We start from the raw sequence: 20387 nt of genomic DNA, 5'->3' as shown, positions 1-20387 counted from the left end.
ATTGAAATTGGTTTGCCTACACGCAAAACATCGTTTACATGGAAAAAAACCTTTTCCTTGGTAAAAAGTGAGTAAATTGTTTCTCACTGGTGGGTCAGGAATATTTTTTGCCACCAAATCCCTTAAAGTTGGTGCTCTTCTGTACACCACCCGTGGGTAACTCGGTAAAATTCCCTGTAGCTGTCTGTCTGCTTTCAAAATTGGCCAGTGTTTCTTTATAATAGCTTCAAGTTGCTTGTGTTGGGTGTTATAATTTAGAATTATGGGTAATTCAGTTTCCAGCCTTTTTGTCTTGATTTTGTCTTGTGTTAGAGAGGTACGTGGAGTTTCATACACCTTTTGTATTTGTTCCATTATAAAGTCCTTGTTATACCCTTTATCAATAAATTTTTTCCCGATCGTTTAGCTTGATCCAAAAATACCTCAGGGTCTGAGCAATTCCTGCGAATCCTTAGCATTTGACCCTTTGGTATATTGATTAGCCACGGGTCATGGTGGCAGCTATCCACAGGGATATAGCTGTTCCTCTGGACCGGCTTAAAGTGTGTTCTAGTTTTTAGTTGTTGATTGTCTATAGTTTTAGAGATTACTATAGACAATCAACAACTAAAAACTAGAACACACTTTAAGCCGGTCCAGAGGAACAGCTATATCCCTGTGGATAGCTGCCACCATGACCCGTGGCTAATCAATATACCAAAGGGTCAAATGCTAAGGATTCGCAGGAATTGCTCAGACCCTGAGGTATTTTTGGATCAAGCTAAAACGATCGGGAAAAAATTTATTGATAAAGGGTATAACAAGGACTTTATAATGGAACAAATACAAAAGGTGTATGAAACTCCACGTACCTCTCTAACACAAGACAAAATCAAGACAAAAAGGCTGGAAACTGAATTACCCATAATTCTAAATTATAACACCCAACACAAGCAACTTGAAGCTATTATAAAGAAACACTGGCCAATTTTGAAAGCAGACAGACAGCTACAGGGAATTTTACCGAGTTACCCACGGGTGGTGTACAGAAGAGCACCAACTTTAAGGGATTTGGTGGCAAAAAATATTCCTGACCCACCAGTGAGAAACAATTTACTCACTTTTTACCAAGGAAAAGGTTTTTTTCCATGTAAACGATGTTTTGCGTGTAGGCAAACCAATTTCAATGGACAAAAATGTTCTAAATTCAAATCTACAGTGACTCAGAAGGAATACAACATAAAGGATCTGATCACGTGTAGGACTGAAGGGGTAGTATATGTATTGGAGTGCTCTTGCTCACTCCAATATGTTGGACGCACGAAGCGCCCAATGTGGAAGCGCATCAGAGAACATGTCCAAAATATCCAAAAAGCCTTCCCCAAACACAATGTGTCTCGGCACTTTGATCTATGCCACCACAACAATCCCAAGGAAATGAAATTTTGGGCCATTGCCAAATACACTCCACACTGGAGGGGCAGTCATAAAGTAAGGGAATTAAGTAAAACTGAGTCTCGCTGGATACATGAGATGCAGACTCTATCTCCCAATGGCCTTAATATCGAATTTGATTTAAATTGCTTCATTTCCAATTCGTAAACATACTCTTGGTTTTGTATTAATAATTAATTTTATTAATATATATTGATTTTTATTCATTATGATGGTTTTTATTACTGTTATTATAGTAATAATCTTTTAACTCTTTAGTACAATTTTTATTACATATTTTTGATGGTTTTATATGTTTTATTGATAATATTGAATAGTGTTGATGCATCTATTTAATTGTATTTTTAAATGTTCATCTACTTATTCTATGCTTGTTGTATATCTGGCCACAAGAGGGCAGTAGATTGCATATGCAAATGCAAATGCAAATGCACCATTCACATAGCAAACTACATAGAATGTTTTTAAAGTTTTATATCAATTACATTTTTTTAAATTTTTTTAAAATTTTTTTTAAATTTGTTTATTAAAATTATGTGTGTCTATGCATCGACATTTGATCTCACTAGAATTCAGCTATGTGAGTAAAGTTTTGCCGCAATGATGTTTGTCTTTCCCTTTGGTTGCTCACACTAATGTAAACGCTGTCAATGAGAAGGCTATCTAAACCCCAAGCCATTCTCATAACGTATGAACCCATGAGTAAGTCGCGTGCCTGTGACGTAACGCGTAGGGAGGAGCCTGCGATCGAATCCGAGTGCATCGGATCGAGCTGAGGAAACAACATACTGAGTGGCGTTTTCATGCTTTACTGAAAGCCGGGATTCGTGAGTGCATATGTCAATGCTCTGATTACATTTTTTGATCTGTCATCGAATATTGCGCAATGAGATTTTTTCTCTTTTCTTTCATGCAATCCCTGTCTGTGAGTGCCTGTATCATCTGATCACAGCGGTGGAGGGCTGGATTAGCATTCAGATTGAAGAGAGTGATTTTTTCCCTGCATGGAATCCTGCTAATCACTGTGCACTAATTAAGGACATATTAGTAATTCACAGTTTATGGAGTATTCTCCCTGATTAGTTTTTCTTTGTACGTTTTATCACCTTTTAAGTTAATATTAGCGCATCTATATTTTATATGTTTCACTGTTTGGATTTGGTATCACTCAAGATAGCAGCTATATTTGTTTTTTTATTTAGGTGCACGTGGAATTGATTATTTAATTAGCGCTGTAGTATATTTTTCACATTACTTGTGTTCCGTGGTCTATACCTTTGCATGAGTTGCGCCTCCTATATGGGGAATAACTTTACGCCAGACGTACGACTTACGCAAACCCCGTATATTATGCGCCGGGCGCAACTACGTTCGTGAATCGGCGTATCTCCCTCATTTGCATATGTGCATAGAAAATCAATGGGAGCGCCACTTGCGACCAGCGTAAATATGCGCCCACGATACGCCGGCGTCGGAAAGTTACGTCGGTCGGATTAAGCCTAGTTTCAGGCGTATCTAGTTTTGTGGGCACAGCGCATAGATACGACGGCGCACATTTACACTTACGTGGCGTATCTCGAGATACGTCGGCGTAAGTGCTTTGTGAATCCGGGCCTGTATTTCCACTTCCTCCATCAGCTCATCCCCCACAGTTATTACCTTTTGTATCCCTTAACCTTTCCTCTTACATTGTAAGCTCTAACGAGCAGGGCCCTCCGGTTCCTACCTGTATTGAATTGTGTTTTAATAGGGTTGTAAAGGTTCGTGTTTTTTCACCTTAATGCATTCTATGCAGCGTGCCGGGGGGCGGGGCCGAGTGATACAGTCCCAACTAGGGGTGCAACGGATCAAAAAACTCACGGTTCGGATCGTTCCTCGGACCAGGAGTCACGGATCGGATCATTTTTTGGATCGGCAAATAAAAAAAAAAAAAATTCTCCCCCACTGTAATATACACATCTCCCCCCCACTGTAATATACACATCTCCCCCCCCACTGTAATATACACATCTCCCCCCCCACTGTAATATACACATCTCCCCCCACTGTTCACCCCCCCACCAACTATAGTACCCCCTCGGTGCAAACACCCCCCCCTCTCGGGGCAAGAGACCCCCCTCCTCTCGGGGCAAGAGACACCCCCACTCCTCTCGGGGCAAGAGACCCCCCCCTCCTCTCGGGGCAAGAGACCCCCCCTCCTCTCGGGGCAAGAGACCCCCCCTCCTATAGGGGCAAGAGACCCCCCCTCCTCTAGGGGCAAGAGACCACCCTCCTCTCGGGGCAAGAGACCCCCCCTCGAGCAGTACAGACACTCTCAGCGTGTGCTTCTTCCCCAAGAGTGCAGGCTCCTCCTCTGTGGGTGTAAACAGAGGAGGGCCGCCGCCGGCTGTACCAAGATGGCCGCGGCTCCGGAGCTAGGCCGAAGCCGCGGCCTTTCCTAATGTTATTCCTGCGGCTCCGGAGCTAGGCTGAAGCTGCGGCCTTTCCTAGCGTTATAGCCGCGGCTCCGGAGGTAGGCCGAGGCCGAGGCCTAGCTCCGGAGCCGGGGACATAACATTAGGAAAGGCCGCGGCTTCGGCCTAGCTCCGGAGCCGCAGCAATCCGCGGATCACAGTGTGTTCCGATCCGAAGGGGGTGACCCGTTCGGATCACGGATCAACTGTGATCCGTTGCACCCCTAGTCCCAACCCCCTTGGGAGAGGAGCATAGACAGCCGCCGAGGGACCCCAGAAGAGGAGGATCGGGGTACTCTGTGCAAAACTAACTGCACAGTGAAGATAAGTATAACATGTTTGATATAAAAAAAAAAAAAATTAAAACGAAGCCTTACAACACCTTTAACCGTACTGTCTGCTCTAAAATTGTAAAGCGCTGCGCAAACTGTTGGCGCTATATAAATAATTCCGTATAATAATAATAATAATAATAATAATAATAAAAAATAAATATGTCCTTTAATTATAGGCAGTGTAGTAAAAAAGTTAGTGCAGTTGCACTGTACAGTATTAGTATTTCACTGTCTGTGTTCTACTGCCCTGACTTTTTCCATCTATAAGGAATGTTGGAAAGCACACAAAGCAGAAGTCTCTTACAGATGTTTGTGTGGACACACACAGGTCACTGTCCTCTTGGCTGATGTTGGGTTCCTGCCTCTGCCAACTGGTGAAGGTCACTGCTGAGCCGTCCCACCATTGAAAGATAACGGGGTCCTTATGTTTGCTGGTCATTCCTATCCAGGCCTCGGTCACTTTCTCTGCAATAGTACACAGAGTGATTACACAATGTACATGGGGACATAAAAAACAACATTATTTTTTAACCACTTGCTTACTGGGCACTTAAACCCCCCTCCTGCCCAGACCAATTTTCAGCTTTCAGCGCTGTCGCACTTGGAGTGACAATTGCGCGGTCATACAACACTGTACCCAAATGAAATTTTTATCATTTTTATCTCACAAATAGAGCGTTCTTTTGGTGGTAATTGATCACCTCTGCGGTTTTTATTTTTTGTTAAAAAAAAAATATAAAACAGATTTAAAAAATAAATAAATTACCGGTATATATTTTTATATTTTGTTATAAAATTTTGCAAACGGGCAATTTTTCTCCTTCATTGATGTACGCTGATGAGGCTGTACTGATGGGCACTGATGGGCACTAATGGGCACCGATGGGCTGCATTGATGGGCACCGATAAGGCGGCACTGGTGGGCACGATAAGGCGACACTGGTTTGCACTCATAGGCGGCACTGGTGGGCACTCATAGGCAGCACTGAGAGGTTGCGCTGATGGGTGGCACTGAAGGGAATTGATAGGTGGCACTGGTGGGCACTGAGAAGTGGCACTAATAGGTGGCACTGATAGGTGGCAATAATGGGCACTGATCAGTTACACTGATAGGCAGCATTACTAGGTTGCACTGATTGGCATCACAGGTGGGCATTGATAGGTGGCACTTGTGGGCATTGATAGGTGGCACTGTGGGCATTGATAGGTGGCACTGTGGGCACTGGCAGGTGGCAATGGCAGGTGGCACTGGCAGGCGGTATTTTTGGGCACAGAGGAGGCAGATGTGCCTCCTTCCTCTTCGGGACCGATGTCCCTTGTAAACAAGCCGGTGATCGGCTTTTTTTTCTCCTCATGCTCTCAGCGTGAGGAGAAAAAAAAACGATTACCGATCCTTTGTTTACATCATGTGATCAGCTGTCATTGGCTGACAGCTGATCACGTGGTAAGGGGTCAGGACCCGCCCCTTACACATGTAGCGCCTGGCTATTTTCAGAGCCGGTGATATTCTAAATTTAGGGGGAGTTCAGAGAGATAGTTGGCTCTGAACCTGTTATTTGGTTCAATTTGGGGTCTCTGCTCTAGTTTGGCTGTACTGTGTGCTATCCTTTTGTCCGGGGACTCCCGTCACACCCGGAATGGCAGGTGGCAGCAGTGGGGTCAAGTGTGTTTGAGTATCACTCCTCAGCAGCCTATCAGGAGGGTGGGCCACCTCGCTGTGCATGCTGGGGAGGGGTATTTAAGGGGCAGACGACATTAGTTGAGGTCGTTGTGTTTCCGCCCTTGAGCTGGGCAGTCGTCCCACCACCCCCGTGTGTGGCCCTCCTGGCCGGGGTGTGTGCGTGTGTTCCTGGCTCCGGGACCACGTTGGTCTGGAGCACATTCATCTGTTTGATGGGTCCAGTGAGTCGACTGGATCCTTAAATTTGCCAGATGGTCCTTGGCTGTCCGTCCAATGGGAGGAAGCCGCCTGATGAGGAACCTGTCAGAGGGATACCGAGCACAAGGCTGGTGTTTCAGGAGAGGCCTGTCCATTCGTCAGAGGACAACTTTGGTTCTGAGAGGCTGATTTGTGAGGCAGTTGCTGATTTGATTGAAGCAATGTGAAGGAGAACTGGGTGCTGAATCCAGTTAAAAGGGATTTTGGCCCGAAATTGTCTCCAATCTTCAGAAGGGTCTGTGGCAGAGACTTAAAGCGGGAGTTCACCCATAAAAAATGTTTTACCCGTAGATTGATGCTCATTTTGTCTAGGGGAATCGGCTAGTTTTAAAATCCAAGCAGTACTTACCGTTGTAGAGATAGATCTTCTCCGCCGCTTCCGGGTATGGGTCTTCGGGAGTGGGCGTTCCTTCTTGATTGACAGTCTTCCGACAGGCTTTCCGACGGTCGCATACATTGCGTCACGAGTAGCCGAAAGAAGCCGAACGTCAGTGCGGCTCTATACGGCGCCTGCGCACCGACGTTCGGCTACTTTCGGAAAATCGTGACGCCATGGATGCGACCGTCGGAAGCCTGTCGGAAGACTGTCAATCAAAATAGGAATGCCCAGTCCCGCAGCCCATACCCGGAAGCGGCGGAGAAGATCGCTCTCTACAACGGTAAGTACAGCTTTGATTTTAAAACAACTAGCCGATTCCCCTAGACAAAATGACCATCAATCCAAGGGTAAAAAGTGGTATTTCCGGGTGAACCTCCACTTTAATCCTATTCATCCGAGTGACACTCTGGCTGCCAGGCTGGTGAGAGAGGCCTGTCCAGATGCACTATACCCAGTCTGGCTAGAGTGGCGAAGTAGTCGTAGGAAGCAGGACTGTTTCCACACCCAGTTACACCTGAATTTGCTGTTTCCTATTTCTCTATCCCTTCACCTTTCCACTGTTATTGTTTTTTACCCGGCTGGGTAATAAAAGCACAGAAAAGACACCTGTCGTGTGACTTTACTACAGCTCTCATCCAATACCTTGGACAGCAGAGATACAGAGGTAACATGCCACCCAAAACAAACCAGCAGCTCCTTCGGGGTAGTGCTACACACGGATCTCGATCCACCGAGTCTCAGTGACTCGGTGATCACAGCGCCCAGCAGGGGGCGTGCGTTGCGCGTGCAAAGGGGAGGATGTCTATTGACGTCCTCCCGGATTTTCAGGCCCGCGCTGTAGCCGTCATTTGACTATAGCGCGGGCCTCTAGTGGTTAAAGTAAACCTGCAATGAGAGAAAGCATTTTCTCCTTATCACATCGGAGCAGCCAATGTGACTATAGAGTAACACATGTGGGTGTAAACACAGTGGTAAATGACAGACCACTCCCTCCCTCCTCCTCCATGTCTACTAACAAGCTAAACACAATGGGGGCGGGATATTACATGTAGATTAATGTGGGCCTCACCTTCCTCTTATTCTAAGACACAGGCTGGGGGGGTGTGACAAAGCCCGTAACTGGCAGAAATCCGCTCACATCATGTTATTGCCCAAAAATATGAAAGATTTGATTTTAAATATATATTTTATTGGAAAGTTTTTTTTTTTTTTTTTTTTTTTAACATGCGACCAACAGCAGAGGACTAGAAGCTCCTCTTGCTTATGTTTCCCTGCAGACAGGCTGGGAAAGAGCTGGGTCATCATGTGACAGCTGTATATCGATTAGGAAAAAAGTACTTAGATGGTTTTTGAATTAAAATAATTACAGTGCTATCATCTACATACAGAAATAAAAGGGACAAGGTAAATTTAACTGTGTGTGTTTAGTATCACTTTAAGGTAAACATGTAACGTGAAAAAGATATTCTTATTTCCAAGTACATATCTGCTCACCATGTTGGAGAAGATGCAGCAGAAACTCTGTGTGTGCCAGTGACGTGACTTTCATTAATTCCCCTCCATTGGTGGCACAGGCAGCAGATGCCTGGGACCAGTTCAGCTTCTCTTTCTGCAGCTTGTAGCAGTAGCGGTTGTATGGTAGCCAATGATCTTCACACACCGTTGGGTAATATTTCCAGTTTTCTTTTATATACAACATAAAAAGCATTTATTAAAATAATATCACAATATAAAATTACCAAAGTGACTGTCACTTAAAAACGAACTGCAGTCTGCTTGCATAATTTAATAATAATATAATACCCTAAAAAGGAAGCGGGGAGAGGAAAGTCCCCTTACCTACTTCCATGTGATTTATTTATCCTTCCCCTCTCTATCAAAACCCCAAAAAGCTGTACACTCATCCGATCCTCTGCTCCAGGGGCAAATGGTTGCTCCCCCACGATCCAGCAGTGGACTGTTTCTGATGTCTTTATGTCCAGAGCATGTCTATTGGCGTGAGGACGTCAGGAACAGTCCACCGCACAAGACTGCTAGACCGCAGGGGTGGGGGTTCAGGAGCCACAGGGACTGGTCTTGTGGTAGAAGGATCGGAGGATTGGGTAAGTATATCTCTGCTCCCCTAGACAAAAACGAGCAATTAATTTGGGCAATGTGGGCAAAGCCCCAATGCATGGGGGAAAAAAAAACTGCCCGGACTTCAGTTTTACAGTTTATGTGAGATGAGAAGACCGGTCTAGAGAAAGAACAGAGTATGGGCCAGTGCCAACACGCTTTTGTTGGCTTCTCTCCCTTTCCAATACAAATCTATGGTAATGCAAAAGCAGAATAACTTCTGCCTCTAGCTGGGGCGTGTGCTCCATTAGATAGAGCAAGAAGAAAACAATATTTATGAGTTACGAATATTTATTTCACCCCACCCAATCACTAGATGGTTTGTTGCCAGTGATGTAGATTAGAGATTAATATTCATAGAAACCCTTCAAGGAGTCTCCTTTAGCTTCCCAGGCTTGTCCTGAAGAGGATGTAGTGTTAGACGATCCTCCAACCTCCCAAGTTGTGCTGCTAGATGGGTCTCTGTTTTTAGAAATTCTGTATATAGCCCTACAGAACAGACACATAGGGCCGGATTCACAAAGAGTTACGCCGGCGTATCAGTAACTCAGAATATAAGCCCGTCGCATGTTTAAGTGTATGCTCAAACTGAGATACACTTAAACCTAGCTAAGATACGACGGCCTGCGCCGTCGTATCTTAGGGTGCAATATTTCCGCTGGCCGCTAGGTGGCGCTTCCATTGAGTTCGGCGTAGAATATGCAAATTACTAGATACGCCGATTTACGAACGTACGCTTGCCCGTCGCAGTAAAGATATGCCGTTTCCGTAAGAGGTACGCCGGCGTAAAGATAAAGCTGCCCCCTAGGTGGCCTAGCCAATGTTAAGTATGGCCGCCGTTCCCACTTCGAAATTTCAAAATTTTACGTCGTTTGCGTAAGTTGTCCGTGAATGGGGCTGGACGTAATTTACGTTCACGTCGAAACCAATACGTCCTTGCGGCGTACTTTGGAGCAATGCACACTGGGATATGTACACGGACGGCGCATGCGCCGTTCGTAAAAAACATCAATCACGTCGGGTCACGAGTAATTTACATAACACACGCCCCCCCCTCATCCTCATTTGAATTAGGCGCGCTTACGCCGGCCCATTCACGCTACGCCGCCGTAACTTAGGAGGCAAGTGCTTTGTGAATACAGCACTTGCCTCTCTGACTTACGGCGGCGTAGCGTAAATACGATACGCTACGCCGCCTCAAAAATGCGCCCAGCTACCTGAATCTAGCTAATAGTGCACAGTCCACATGGGCTTTGCTGCTTAACTGCAGACAGGAAACAGGAACTTTAATATAGAGAAAATATAGCGTTCTATCATAGATGCGGCTAAATACGTATAAACATTGCTATCTACTGGTTGATGTAAATACGGTACATGAAAAATGCATTTTATATACACTATATAACAGGGAAAAAAGTCCTGCTAGCCGCATCTTTAGAGCGGTGAAGGAGCGGTGTGTATACCGCTCCTTAACCGCTCCCACCCTTTGAAATTAATGGGACAGCGCAGCTTTACTGCCAGCAATGCGCCTCTGAGGAGCATCGCCGGCGGTCTTAACCCTTTCTCGGCCGCTAGCGGCCGAATAGTGGCGCAAAATTAGTAGTAAAGCGCCGCTAAAAGTAGTGGCGCTTTTACCGCCACCGCACCTCCCGCCCCAGTGTGAAAGGGGCCTTAGACACACTCCTAAACCTTGTGGACAGCCTTCCCAGAAGAGTTAAAGCTGGAGTTCACCCGAATTTTTTTTTTAACATTAGATTGAGGCTCATTTTGTCAAGGGGAATCGGGTAGTCGGAAGCCTGTCGGAAGACTGTCAATCAAATAGGAACGCCCAGTCCCGCAGCCCATACCCGGAAGCGGCGGAGTAAATACGATACGCTACGCCGCCTCAAAAATGTGCCCAGCTACCTGAATCTAGCTAATAGTGCACAGTCCACATGGGCTTTGCTGCTTAACTGCAGACAGGAAACAGGAACTTTAATATAGAGAAAATATAGAGTTCTATCATAGATGCGGCTAAATACGTATAAACATTGCTATCTACTGGTTGATGTAAATACATGAACAACGCATTCCAACACTATTCCTCCTTGTCCTTGCTCCTAAATCCCTAGGAGTGCAAATAGACAAGTCAAAGGCAGGTCAACCGCACTTGCAATGAACTCAACGCATTTCAGAAGCCCATTAACACAAGCCCTACCTATTTCACCAACTCACCAAAGATGTCATGTTGTCTTGGAGTAAGATACTTCTTACAGGCATATGGCAATCGGACTTCCGAAGCTAAGCTGTACCAGGTGTTGTTTGATGTTGTGTCAAGGACTCCACATTGTTTCTTCCCAGTCGAATAGGGTTTAAAATCTGCACATCAAGTCATAGATTAAAATCAACCAAATCATGATAAATTCCATTATCGTTACTCAATTATGAGCAGCGGTTGGGCACAAATCCATAGACATTCAAATGATAGATGTCATATACACTATATTGTCAAAAGTATTGGGACACCTGCCTTTACAGCAACATAAACTTTAATGGCATCCCAGTGTTTGTCCGTAGGTTTTAATTAGGGTTGTCCCGATACCGATACCAGTATCGTTATCGGGACCAATACCGAGTATTAGCGGGAGTACTCGTACTCCCGCTAATACCGCCGATACTAAAATAGAATACTTCCCCCCCTCCGCTGCCGCCGCCACCAACGCCGCCGCTGCCACATTAATCACCGCGGCGCGGGGAACATTACAGACAGCTTTCGTTTGAATAGCTGTTTTCCCCGCCGCGCATAGACACTCCCCCTTGGACGGATCTGTCCAATCGGGAGCAAGGGGGAGTGTCTATGCGCGGCGGGGAAAACAGCTGTTCAAACAAACGCTGACTGTAATGTTCCCCGCGCCGCGGTGATTAACAGTAGGTACGGGGGATATGGCTGGATATACAGGGGACATGGCTGGATATACGGGGGACATGGCTGGATATACGGGGGACATGGCTGGATATACGGAGGACATGGCTGTATATACAGGGGACATGGCTGTATATATGGGGGACATGGCTGTATATATGGGGGACATGGCTGGATATACGGGGGACATGGCTGGATATACGGGGGACATGGCTGGATATACGGGGGACATGGCTGTATATACGGGGGACATGGCTGGATATACAGGGGACATGGCTGGATATACGGGGGACATGGCTGGATATACGGGGGACATGGCTGGATATACAGGGGACATTGCTGTATATACGGGGGACATGGCTGGATATGGGGGGACATGGCTGCATGTGGGGGGACATGGCTGGATATGTGGGGGACATGGCTGCAATATGTGGGGGACATGGTTGCATATGTTTGGGGACATGGCTGCATTTGTGGGGGGACATGACTGCATTTGGGGACACATTTAAAAAAAAGTATCGGTATTCGGTATCGGCGAGTACATAAAAAAAAGTATCGGTACTTGTACTCAGTCCTAAAAAAGTGGTATCGGGACAACCCTAGTTTTAATATTGAGTTGGCCCACCCTTTGCAGCTATAACAGCTTCAACTCTTCAGTCAAGTTCCCCCACCTCAAACTCGCTCATCCATGTCTTTATGGTCCTTATATTGTGCACTGGTCCAAATAGTTTGGCGGAGGGGGGATTGTGATGTGGGGTTGGGCTTGGCCCCTTAGTACCAGTGAAGGGAACTCTTAGGGCATCAGCATACCAAGACATTTTGGACAATTTCATGCTCCCAACTTTGTGGTAACAGTTTGGGGATGGTCCCTTCCTATCCCAACATGACTGCACACCAGTGCACAAAGCAAGGTCCATAAAGACATGGATGAGTGAGTTTGGGGTGGAGGAACTTGACTGGCCTGCACAGAGTCCTCACCTCAACCCGATAGAACACCTTTGGGATGAATTAGAGCGAAGACTGCGAGCCAGGCCTTCTCATCCAACATCAATGCCTGACCTCACAAATGAGCTTCTGAAAGAATGATCAAACATTCCCTTTGGTGCCTTTTAGTCTGGAGCGGTTTGCAGGCGCCATTGCGCTAAAAATAGCACCTGCAAACCGACCCTAAACAGCTGCTGCAGTTTTTCCAGTGTAAAAGCCTGAAGGGCTTTCACACTGGAGCGGTGCGCTAGCAGGACGGGAAAAAAGTCCTGCTAGCTGCCTCTTTAGAGCGGTGAAGGAGCGGTGTGTATACCGCTCCTTCACCGCTCCCACCCTTTGAAATGAATGGGACAGCGCGGCTATACTGCCAGCAATGCGCCCGATGCGGCCGAATAGTGCCGCAAAATTAGTGGTAAAGCGCTGCTAAAAATAGCGGCGCTTTACCGACCACCGCACCACCCGCCCCAGTGTGAAATGGGCCTTAGACACACTCCTAAACCTTGTGGGCAGCCTTCCTAGAAGAGTTAAAGTTATAGCTGCAAAGGGTGGGCTAACGCAATATTGAACCCTACGGACTAAGCCTGGGATGCCATTAAAGTTCAGGTGCATGTAGGCAGGTGTCCCAATACTTTTGGTAATATAGTGTTATTGTCATTATTTTACAAATGATACTTCTGTCAACCATTAATTCACAATTGTGCTAAAAACTCCAAATAATCTTTTACTGGGCAGATCACTTTTTGATCCTTTAAGTGAATATAAACCCTAACAACGAACTTCCATTCTTTGTTCCATTTTCGTCCACTTTCCTAAAAAAAACAGTTAATAAAGCATATAAAATGGTTACACAGACCATGTATTTAATTTAAAATAATTAAAAATGACCTTTCCATTGCAATGACCTTTCCAATCTGCAGCCCCAGTAATTTTCTAAACCTGCAGGCGTCCTGTGCACTGAGCGCCCCCAGAAATGTCAGTTTCTGCTTGTGTGATTGCTGATTGGCACACTGATTTTATCAGAAGTCTGCACTCTCAACTCTCAATACTTCAGTATGTTCCAATTATTTAAATCTGAACTCTGCTCTCTTGAAGCACTACAGTTCCAGGAACAGTCCTCAGGCATATAAAAGAAAAATGTCTCTAAAGGAGAGACGCCTTAAAGTGATTGTAAAGTCTTGTTTTTTTTTATAACAAACATGTTACACTTACCTGCTCTGTGTAGCAGTTTAGCACAGAGCAGCTCCGATCCTCCTCTTCTAGGGTCCCTCTTCGTTTCTCCTGGCCCCTCCCTCCTGCTGAGTGCCCCCACAGCAAGCAGCTTCCTATGGGGGCACCCGAGCCGAGTCACAGCTCCCTGTGTTCATTCAGACGCGGACCCGCTATTTGGCCCCGCCCCCTCTCTCCTGATTGGCTAACTGACTTTGTTTGACAGCCGCGGGAGCCAATGGCGCAGCTGCTGTGTCTCAGCCAATCAGGAGGATTTAGTTTAAATTATAAATAATAGGAAAAACATTTGTGTAAAATTATAAACACTTATTTTCCCCTTTTTTAAAAGTGATCACATTCCCTCTGTTCTCAGCTGCATAAGAGCTGAGGGAGAAGAAACAGCAGGACACTGATCTTACCAGTGAATGACTGTGTGGGGTTGTCAGGACAAGTTTGATTATTGGGGGAGAGCAGGCTCAGTTCCCAGCATAGCTAGAGAACTGACCGTAGTGTGCTCTCATGTTTAGTGTGGTCAGTTTTTAAAATGGTTGTATAGGGTGTTTTTTTCTTCCCTGTCATAAATCCCGTTTGATCCCCATGAATCAGGGAGAGGATCACTGAATTCAGTCTGGATGACAGAACCTTGGTATATAGGGTGTTTTTTTTACTTTTACCTACAGGTAAGCCTATGATAAGGCTTACCTGTAGGTAAAAAATAAATAAAAATCTCCTAAACCTTTACGGATGCAGCGGCGCATTCGCACAGGGGATGTTCGGCTTAAGGCCCGGCAGCCGCTGGACCTTGCCGGACAGAAGCCGGCTGTCAGCAGCGTGTACCTGTCTCTTCCGGGTCTTAGCACGTGATGCGGTGACATCAGAACGCCACCTCCCAACGTTCCGTCTCTATTGGGACTTGGTGACGTGACCAAGTCCCAATAGAGACGAAACGTTGGGAGGCGGCGTTCTGACGTCACCGCATCACGTGCTAAGACCCGGAAGAGACGGGTACACGCTGCTGACAGCTGGCCGGCTTATCTGTTTTTATGCTGTAACGCCACTTGATTGATGTAAGTGCGCATTCTTCTTTTATATATTAAATATCCGAGTGATTTTACACTATGCGAGTCTCCCTTGGTTCTTTTTACATATCCTTGAGTGCTGATATCCTGTGATGATTAAGATCTTGGTGAAGACTCGTTTTATATCTACCCTGACGGATGTTCCCATTGCATTCTCACTGTGAATGAGGGCTGCTTTCTCATATCCCTGCTGTGTTTGATCTCTTTGAGATGTCAGGCTCTGGTAAGGGTCAGTGTTTGATGGTGGTGGAGGTTCTTTTGTCGTCATCTACTGCACCGTTTTGTGGATCATTTGCACATTGGGCGGACTATCTTTACTTTGGTCTATATTTGGACTTTGTTCTTCATTTTTATTCCGTTTTCTTTTTATATGTCATTGATATTCACTATATGATATTTGATCACTACACATATCATCGTGTTTAGTGTATATATACATATATGTCAATAGGCAGAATGTTTGTTTGCACATAGCGCGACTTTTTTCCTTTTTTCAATGCCGCATGTGGCCAGGGGGGGGGGGGGGGGCACAGGAGAGCCTCGGAAATACTCAGAAAGGCTCTGGGACATCTCAGCTGAACTTGGAAAACCTTGGAAAGCAACAGAGTATTTTCGAACAGCTCAGGTCCGCTCGGCTCCGGCGCCCCCGCACCTCTGGCCAAATGCGGTACTGCACGCCCCATTAGCTTGGATTCTGCTTGTTTTGCGAGACAACACAGATTTTTGTTAAAAAAAGTTGCTCATTATTCAAAACGCTCGTTAACCACGTTAGTCGTAAACCAAGGTTCTACTGCACGTGGTACAGCAGGCACATATTAGGAATATAACATGTTGGGGTGACGTACCATCATGTGTTTTATATACTATGGGGTAGATCCATGTACAACGGCGCATTATTGCGCCGGGCGTAGCGTATCTAAGATACACTACGCCGCTGTAACTTACTTTTTTTTGTTTCGAATCCTCAACGAATTTGCGCCATGAGCTACGGCGGCGTAGTGCATCTCTTGCGGTGTAAGGGCGCGGAATTCAAATGGATGTAATGGGGCGTGTTTTATGTAAATACGTTGTGACCCGACGTAAACTACGTTTTTTTAACTGGGGGTATCCCAGTGCGCATGCTTGAAATTTAACCGGAACAAGCCAATGCTTACGACGGCGACGTCATTCTACGCAAATTCCTATTCGCGAATGACTTACGCAAACGATGTAAAAAATTCAAAATTGGACGCGGGAACGACGGCCATACTTAACATTGAGTACGCCACCATATAGCACCTTTCACTATACGCCGGAAAAAGCAGAACGAAAACGACCTAAAACAATGCGCCGGGCCGACGTACGTTCGTGGATCGCCGTAACTAGCTAATTTGCATACCCGACGCGGATTTAGACGGGAACGCCACCTAGCGGCCCCCGAAAAATTGCAGCTTAGATCCGACGGCGTACTAAGACGTACGCCTGTCGGATCGAGCCCAGATGCCGTCATATCTTGTTTTGTGGATACAAAACAAAGATACGACCAGTGGCGGCCCGTCCATAGGGGGCGCTCGGGCGCCGCCCCCCCAAGCTGTGTAAAAAAAAAAAAAATTTTTTTTTTTTTTAAAAATGTCACTTTAAGAGTGACCAGGCGCCGGACATGCGGCGGTCTATGGGAAGCTTCCCAGCCTGCAATCAGCTGATCGCAGGCTTGGAAGCTGATTTGCCCGTGTTTAGGGCGTGTGCAGGGCGCAAGCTGTGCGCCCGCACACACTCCCACTGTCATTTGATTTGCTAGAATGCATGGTGTTCTCATGGGATTGGCTCGGCGGGGACCGGAGGAGAGGTCAGTGGGCAGTGCCATTAATATTATATCACTTCCGGTATTCTGGTGTTATCTGGAGCGCGTGTGGGGGCATCATAGAGGAGCGGCGCCAACCATTGAAGGTAAGGAACAGACCGGCTCCTTCCCCCACTCCAGCACCAGCAGCACCCCCGCATCCATTGCCTGCCAGCCCCGCCACCACCACCGAGCCCCACCGCAGCTGAACAATTCTCTCTGCGCTAGTACTGCCAGTGACAAGCAGCAGCGGCGGCCCCCCCTCTCCCCCCCCCCACCCGGAGTTCACTCCGAGTCCCGCCGCCACACTCCGCTCCGGATCAGCAGTGTGCACTCGCAACAGCTTCGGGTACCCCCCCCCCCCACTTCAGTGTGCCGATCAGACGTCTGATCGGCACACTGAGGTGGGGGGAGGGGGGACCTGAAGCTGTTGCGAGTGCACACTGCTGATCCGGAGCGGAGTGGGTCTGGGCGGCAGGACTCGGAGTGAACTGGGGGGGGGGGAGGGGGGCTGCTGCTGCTGCTTGTCAGTTGTCACTGAACTTAGATGCCAGAGCTCGGAGTGAACTGGGGGGGGAGGGGAGGGGGGCTACTGCTTCTGCTTCTGCTTGTCACTGAACTTACACACTGACAGGACTCGGAGTGAACTAGGGGGGGAGGGGAAGGCCCCCCTCCCCCCCTAGTTCACTCCGAGTTCTGTCATTGTGTAAGTCTCCTCTCCTCCCCCCCACTTTCTCTGAAGTTCACACTGCCCGAGCGGAGTGAAGCTGGCGCTGCTAAGGTAAGCCAGCCAAGCCACAGAATTCAGTTCAAAATGGATTTGATTTGATTTATCGCCCCATTAGGTCATCAGCGGACAGCGGTGCACTGCCTGATCCCCACCCATCCACCTTGGAGCCTGTTATTGTATTTAGACTGCTGGGACTTGTAGTTCTCCATCATCTCCTGGGGCTCAGGTGCATGCAATCCACCATCTATGGGACTACAAGTCCCAGCAGTGAGAAAAACTGAACAAATATGGTGGATTGCATGCACCTGAGCCCCAGGAGATGATGGAGAACTACAAGTCCCAGCAGGTTATAATATAAAGCTCCGAGGTGGATGGATGTCTGGACAGTGACAATTGATGGGCACAGTGGTGACAATTGATGGGCACAGTGGTGACAATTGATGGGCACAGTGGTGACAATTGATGGGCACAGTGGTGACAATTGATGGGCACAGTGGTGACAATTGGTGGGCACAGTGGTGACAATTGGTGGCATGGCACAGTGGTGACAATTGGTGGCACAGTGGTGACAATTGATGGCACAGTGGTAACAATTGATGGCATGGCACAGTGGTAACAATTGATGGCATGGCACAGTGGTGACAATTGGTGGCACAGTGGTGACAATTAGTGGCACAGTGGTAACAATTGATGGCATGGCAAAGTGGTGACAATTGATGGCATGGCACAGTGGTGACAATTGATGGCACAGTGGTAACAATTGATGGCATGGCACAGTGGTGACAATTGGTGGCACAGTGGTGACAATTGGTGGCACAGTGGTGACAATTGATGGGCACAGTGGTGACAATTGATGGGCACAGTGGTGACAATTGATGGGCACAGTGGTGACAATTGGTGGGCACAGTGGTGACAATTGGTGGCATGGCACAGTGGTGACAATTGGTGGCACAGTGGTGACAATTGATGGCACAGTGGTAACAATTGATGGCATGGCACAGTGGTAACAATTGATGGCATGGCACAGTGGTGACAATTGGTGGCACAGTGGTGACAATTAGTGGCACAGTGGTAACAATTGATGGCATGGCACAGTGGTGACAATTGATGGCATGGCAAAGTGGTGACAATTGATGGCATGGCACAGTGGTGACAATTGATGGCACAGTGGTAACAATTGATGGCATGGCACAGTGGTGACAATTGGTGGCACAGTGGTGACAATTGGTGGCACAGTGGTGACAATTGATGGCATGGCACAGTGGTGACAATTGATGGCATGGCACAGTGGTAACAATTGATGGCATGGCACAGTGGTGACAATTGATGGCATGGCACAGTGGTGACAATTGATGGCATGGCAAAGTGGTGACAATTGATGGCATGGCACAGTGGTGACAATTGATGGCACAGTGGTAACAATTGATGGCATGGCACAGTGGTGACAATTGATGGGCACAGTGGTGACAATTGGTGGCACAGTGGTGACAATTGGTGGCACAGTGGTGACAATTGATGGCACAGTGGTAACAATTGATGGCACAGTGGTAACAATTGATGGCATGGCACAGTGGTGACAATTGATGGCACAGTGGTGACAATTGGTGGCACAGTGGTGACAATTGGTGGCACAGTGGTGACAATTGATGGCACAGTGGTAACAATTGATGGCATGGCACAGTGGTAACAATTGATGGCATGGCACAGTGGTGACAATTGGTGGCACAGTGGTGACAATTAGTGGCACAGTGGTAACAATTGATGGCATGGCACAGTGGTGACAATTGATGGCATGGCAAAGTGGTGACAATTGATGGCATGGCACAGTGGTGACAATTGATGGCACAGTGGTAACAATTGATGGCATGGCACAGTGGTGACAATTGGTGGCACAGTGGTGACAATTGGTGGCACAGTGGTGACAATTGATGGCATGGCACAGTGGTGACAATTGGTGGCACAGTGGTAACAATTGATGGCATGGCACAGTGGTGACAATTGATGGCATGGCACAGTGGTGACAATTGATGGCATGGCAAAGTGGTGACAATTGATGGCATGGCACAGTGGTGACAATTGATGGCACAGTGGTAACAATTGATGGCATGGCACAGTGGTGACAATTGATGGGCACAGTGGTGACAATTGGTGGCACAGTGGTGACAATTGGTGGCACAGTGGTGACAATTGATGGCACAGTGGTAACAATTGATGGCACAGTGGTAACAATTGATGGCATGGCACAGTGGTGACAATTGATGGCACAGTGGTGACAATTGGTGGCACAGTGGTGACAATTGGTGGCACAGTGGTGACAATTGATGGCACAGTGGTAACAATTGATGGCATGGCACAGTGGTGACAATTGATGGCAAAGTGGTGACAATTGATGGCATGGCAAAGTGGTGACAATTGATGGCATGGCAAAGTGGTGACAATTGATGGCATAGTGGCTGTGTTTGATGGCATGGCACAGTGGTTGCGTTTTGATGGCATGGCACAGTGGTGATAATTGATGGGCCCAGTGAGGCTGCAATTGTTTTATTTTTTTCGTTTGCGCCCCCCCAAACAATTTGAGCACCAGCCGCCACTGGTTTAATCCCAGTGCCTCCCGGAGTCTCCCTCCTCACACTACAAATGTACACACCGCCCAGAGGGCTGCCCTGTCTTCCCTTTGTTAAGATTTCAATTTGCCTTGATTTTTCCCCTCTTTGATGTAAAAAATTGTGACCTCCGAGCCTTTGAAGTGCTGTATTAGGAGAAAATGAACCCCCTATTTTGCCTACTGATAGCTATTCGAGATTCTTTTTTTTATAGAGATTTTAAGGTGTGAGACGTGGTGCAGAGAAAATCCCACACAATCCCAATTCTCTCCCCTTTGCTGTCACTAATCAATGACTGTTGTTTGATATAATGTTACTAATGGGAGACAACACAAATTACTAGGAACGGATTTGTTGGGAACCAGTTTATTGTATTTATGCTACAGAAAGGGAAACCTTGTTCTAAAAA

General features: G+C 46.9%; 1 protein-coding gene across 2 annotated transcripts in view; it reads right to left on the bottom strand.

Annotated features, from left to right (window-relative positions):
- The window catches only part of PLA2R1 (phospholipase A2 receptor 1), a 156641-nt gene that overhangs the window by 94593 nt on the left and 41661 nt on the right, over positions 1–20387 (bottom strand). For both annotated transcript variants that reach the window (XM_040357890.1, XM_040357891.1), the window contains exons 6-8: positions 10870–11013; positions 8035–8223; positions 4527–4687 (exon numbers count right to left, since the gene is read on the bottom strand). In XM_040357890.1, coding sequence (XP_040213824.1) covers positions 4527–4687; positions 8035–8223; positions 10870–11013 — 494 coding nt within the window. The remainder of the gene's footprint in view (positions 1–4526; positions 4688–8034; positions 8224–10869; positions 11014–20387) is intronic.

The sequence above is a fragment of the Rana temporaria genome, chromosome 6 (genome assembly GCF_905171775.1).
Source record: "Rana temporaria chromosome 6, aRanTem1.1, whole genome shotgun sequence".
NCBI classification, from domain to species: Eukaryota; Metazoa; Chordata; class Amphibia; order Anura; family Ranidae; genus Rana; species Rana temporaria.
This window is presented reverse-complemented; position numbering and strand designations above follow the sequence as displayed.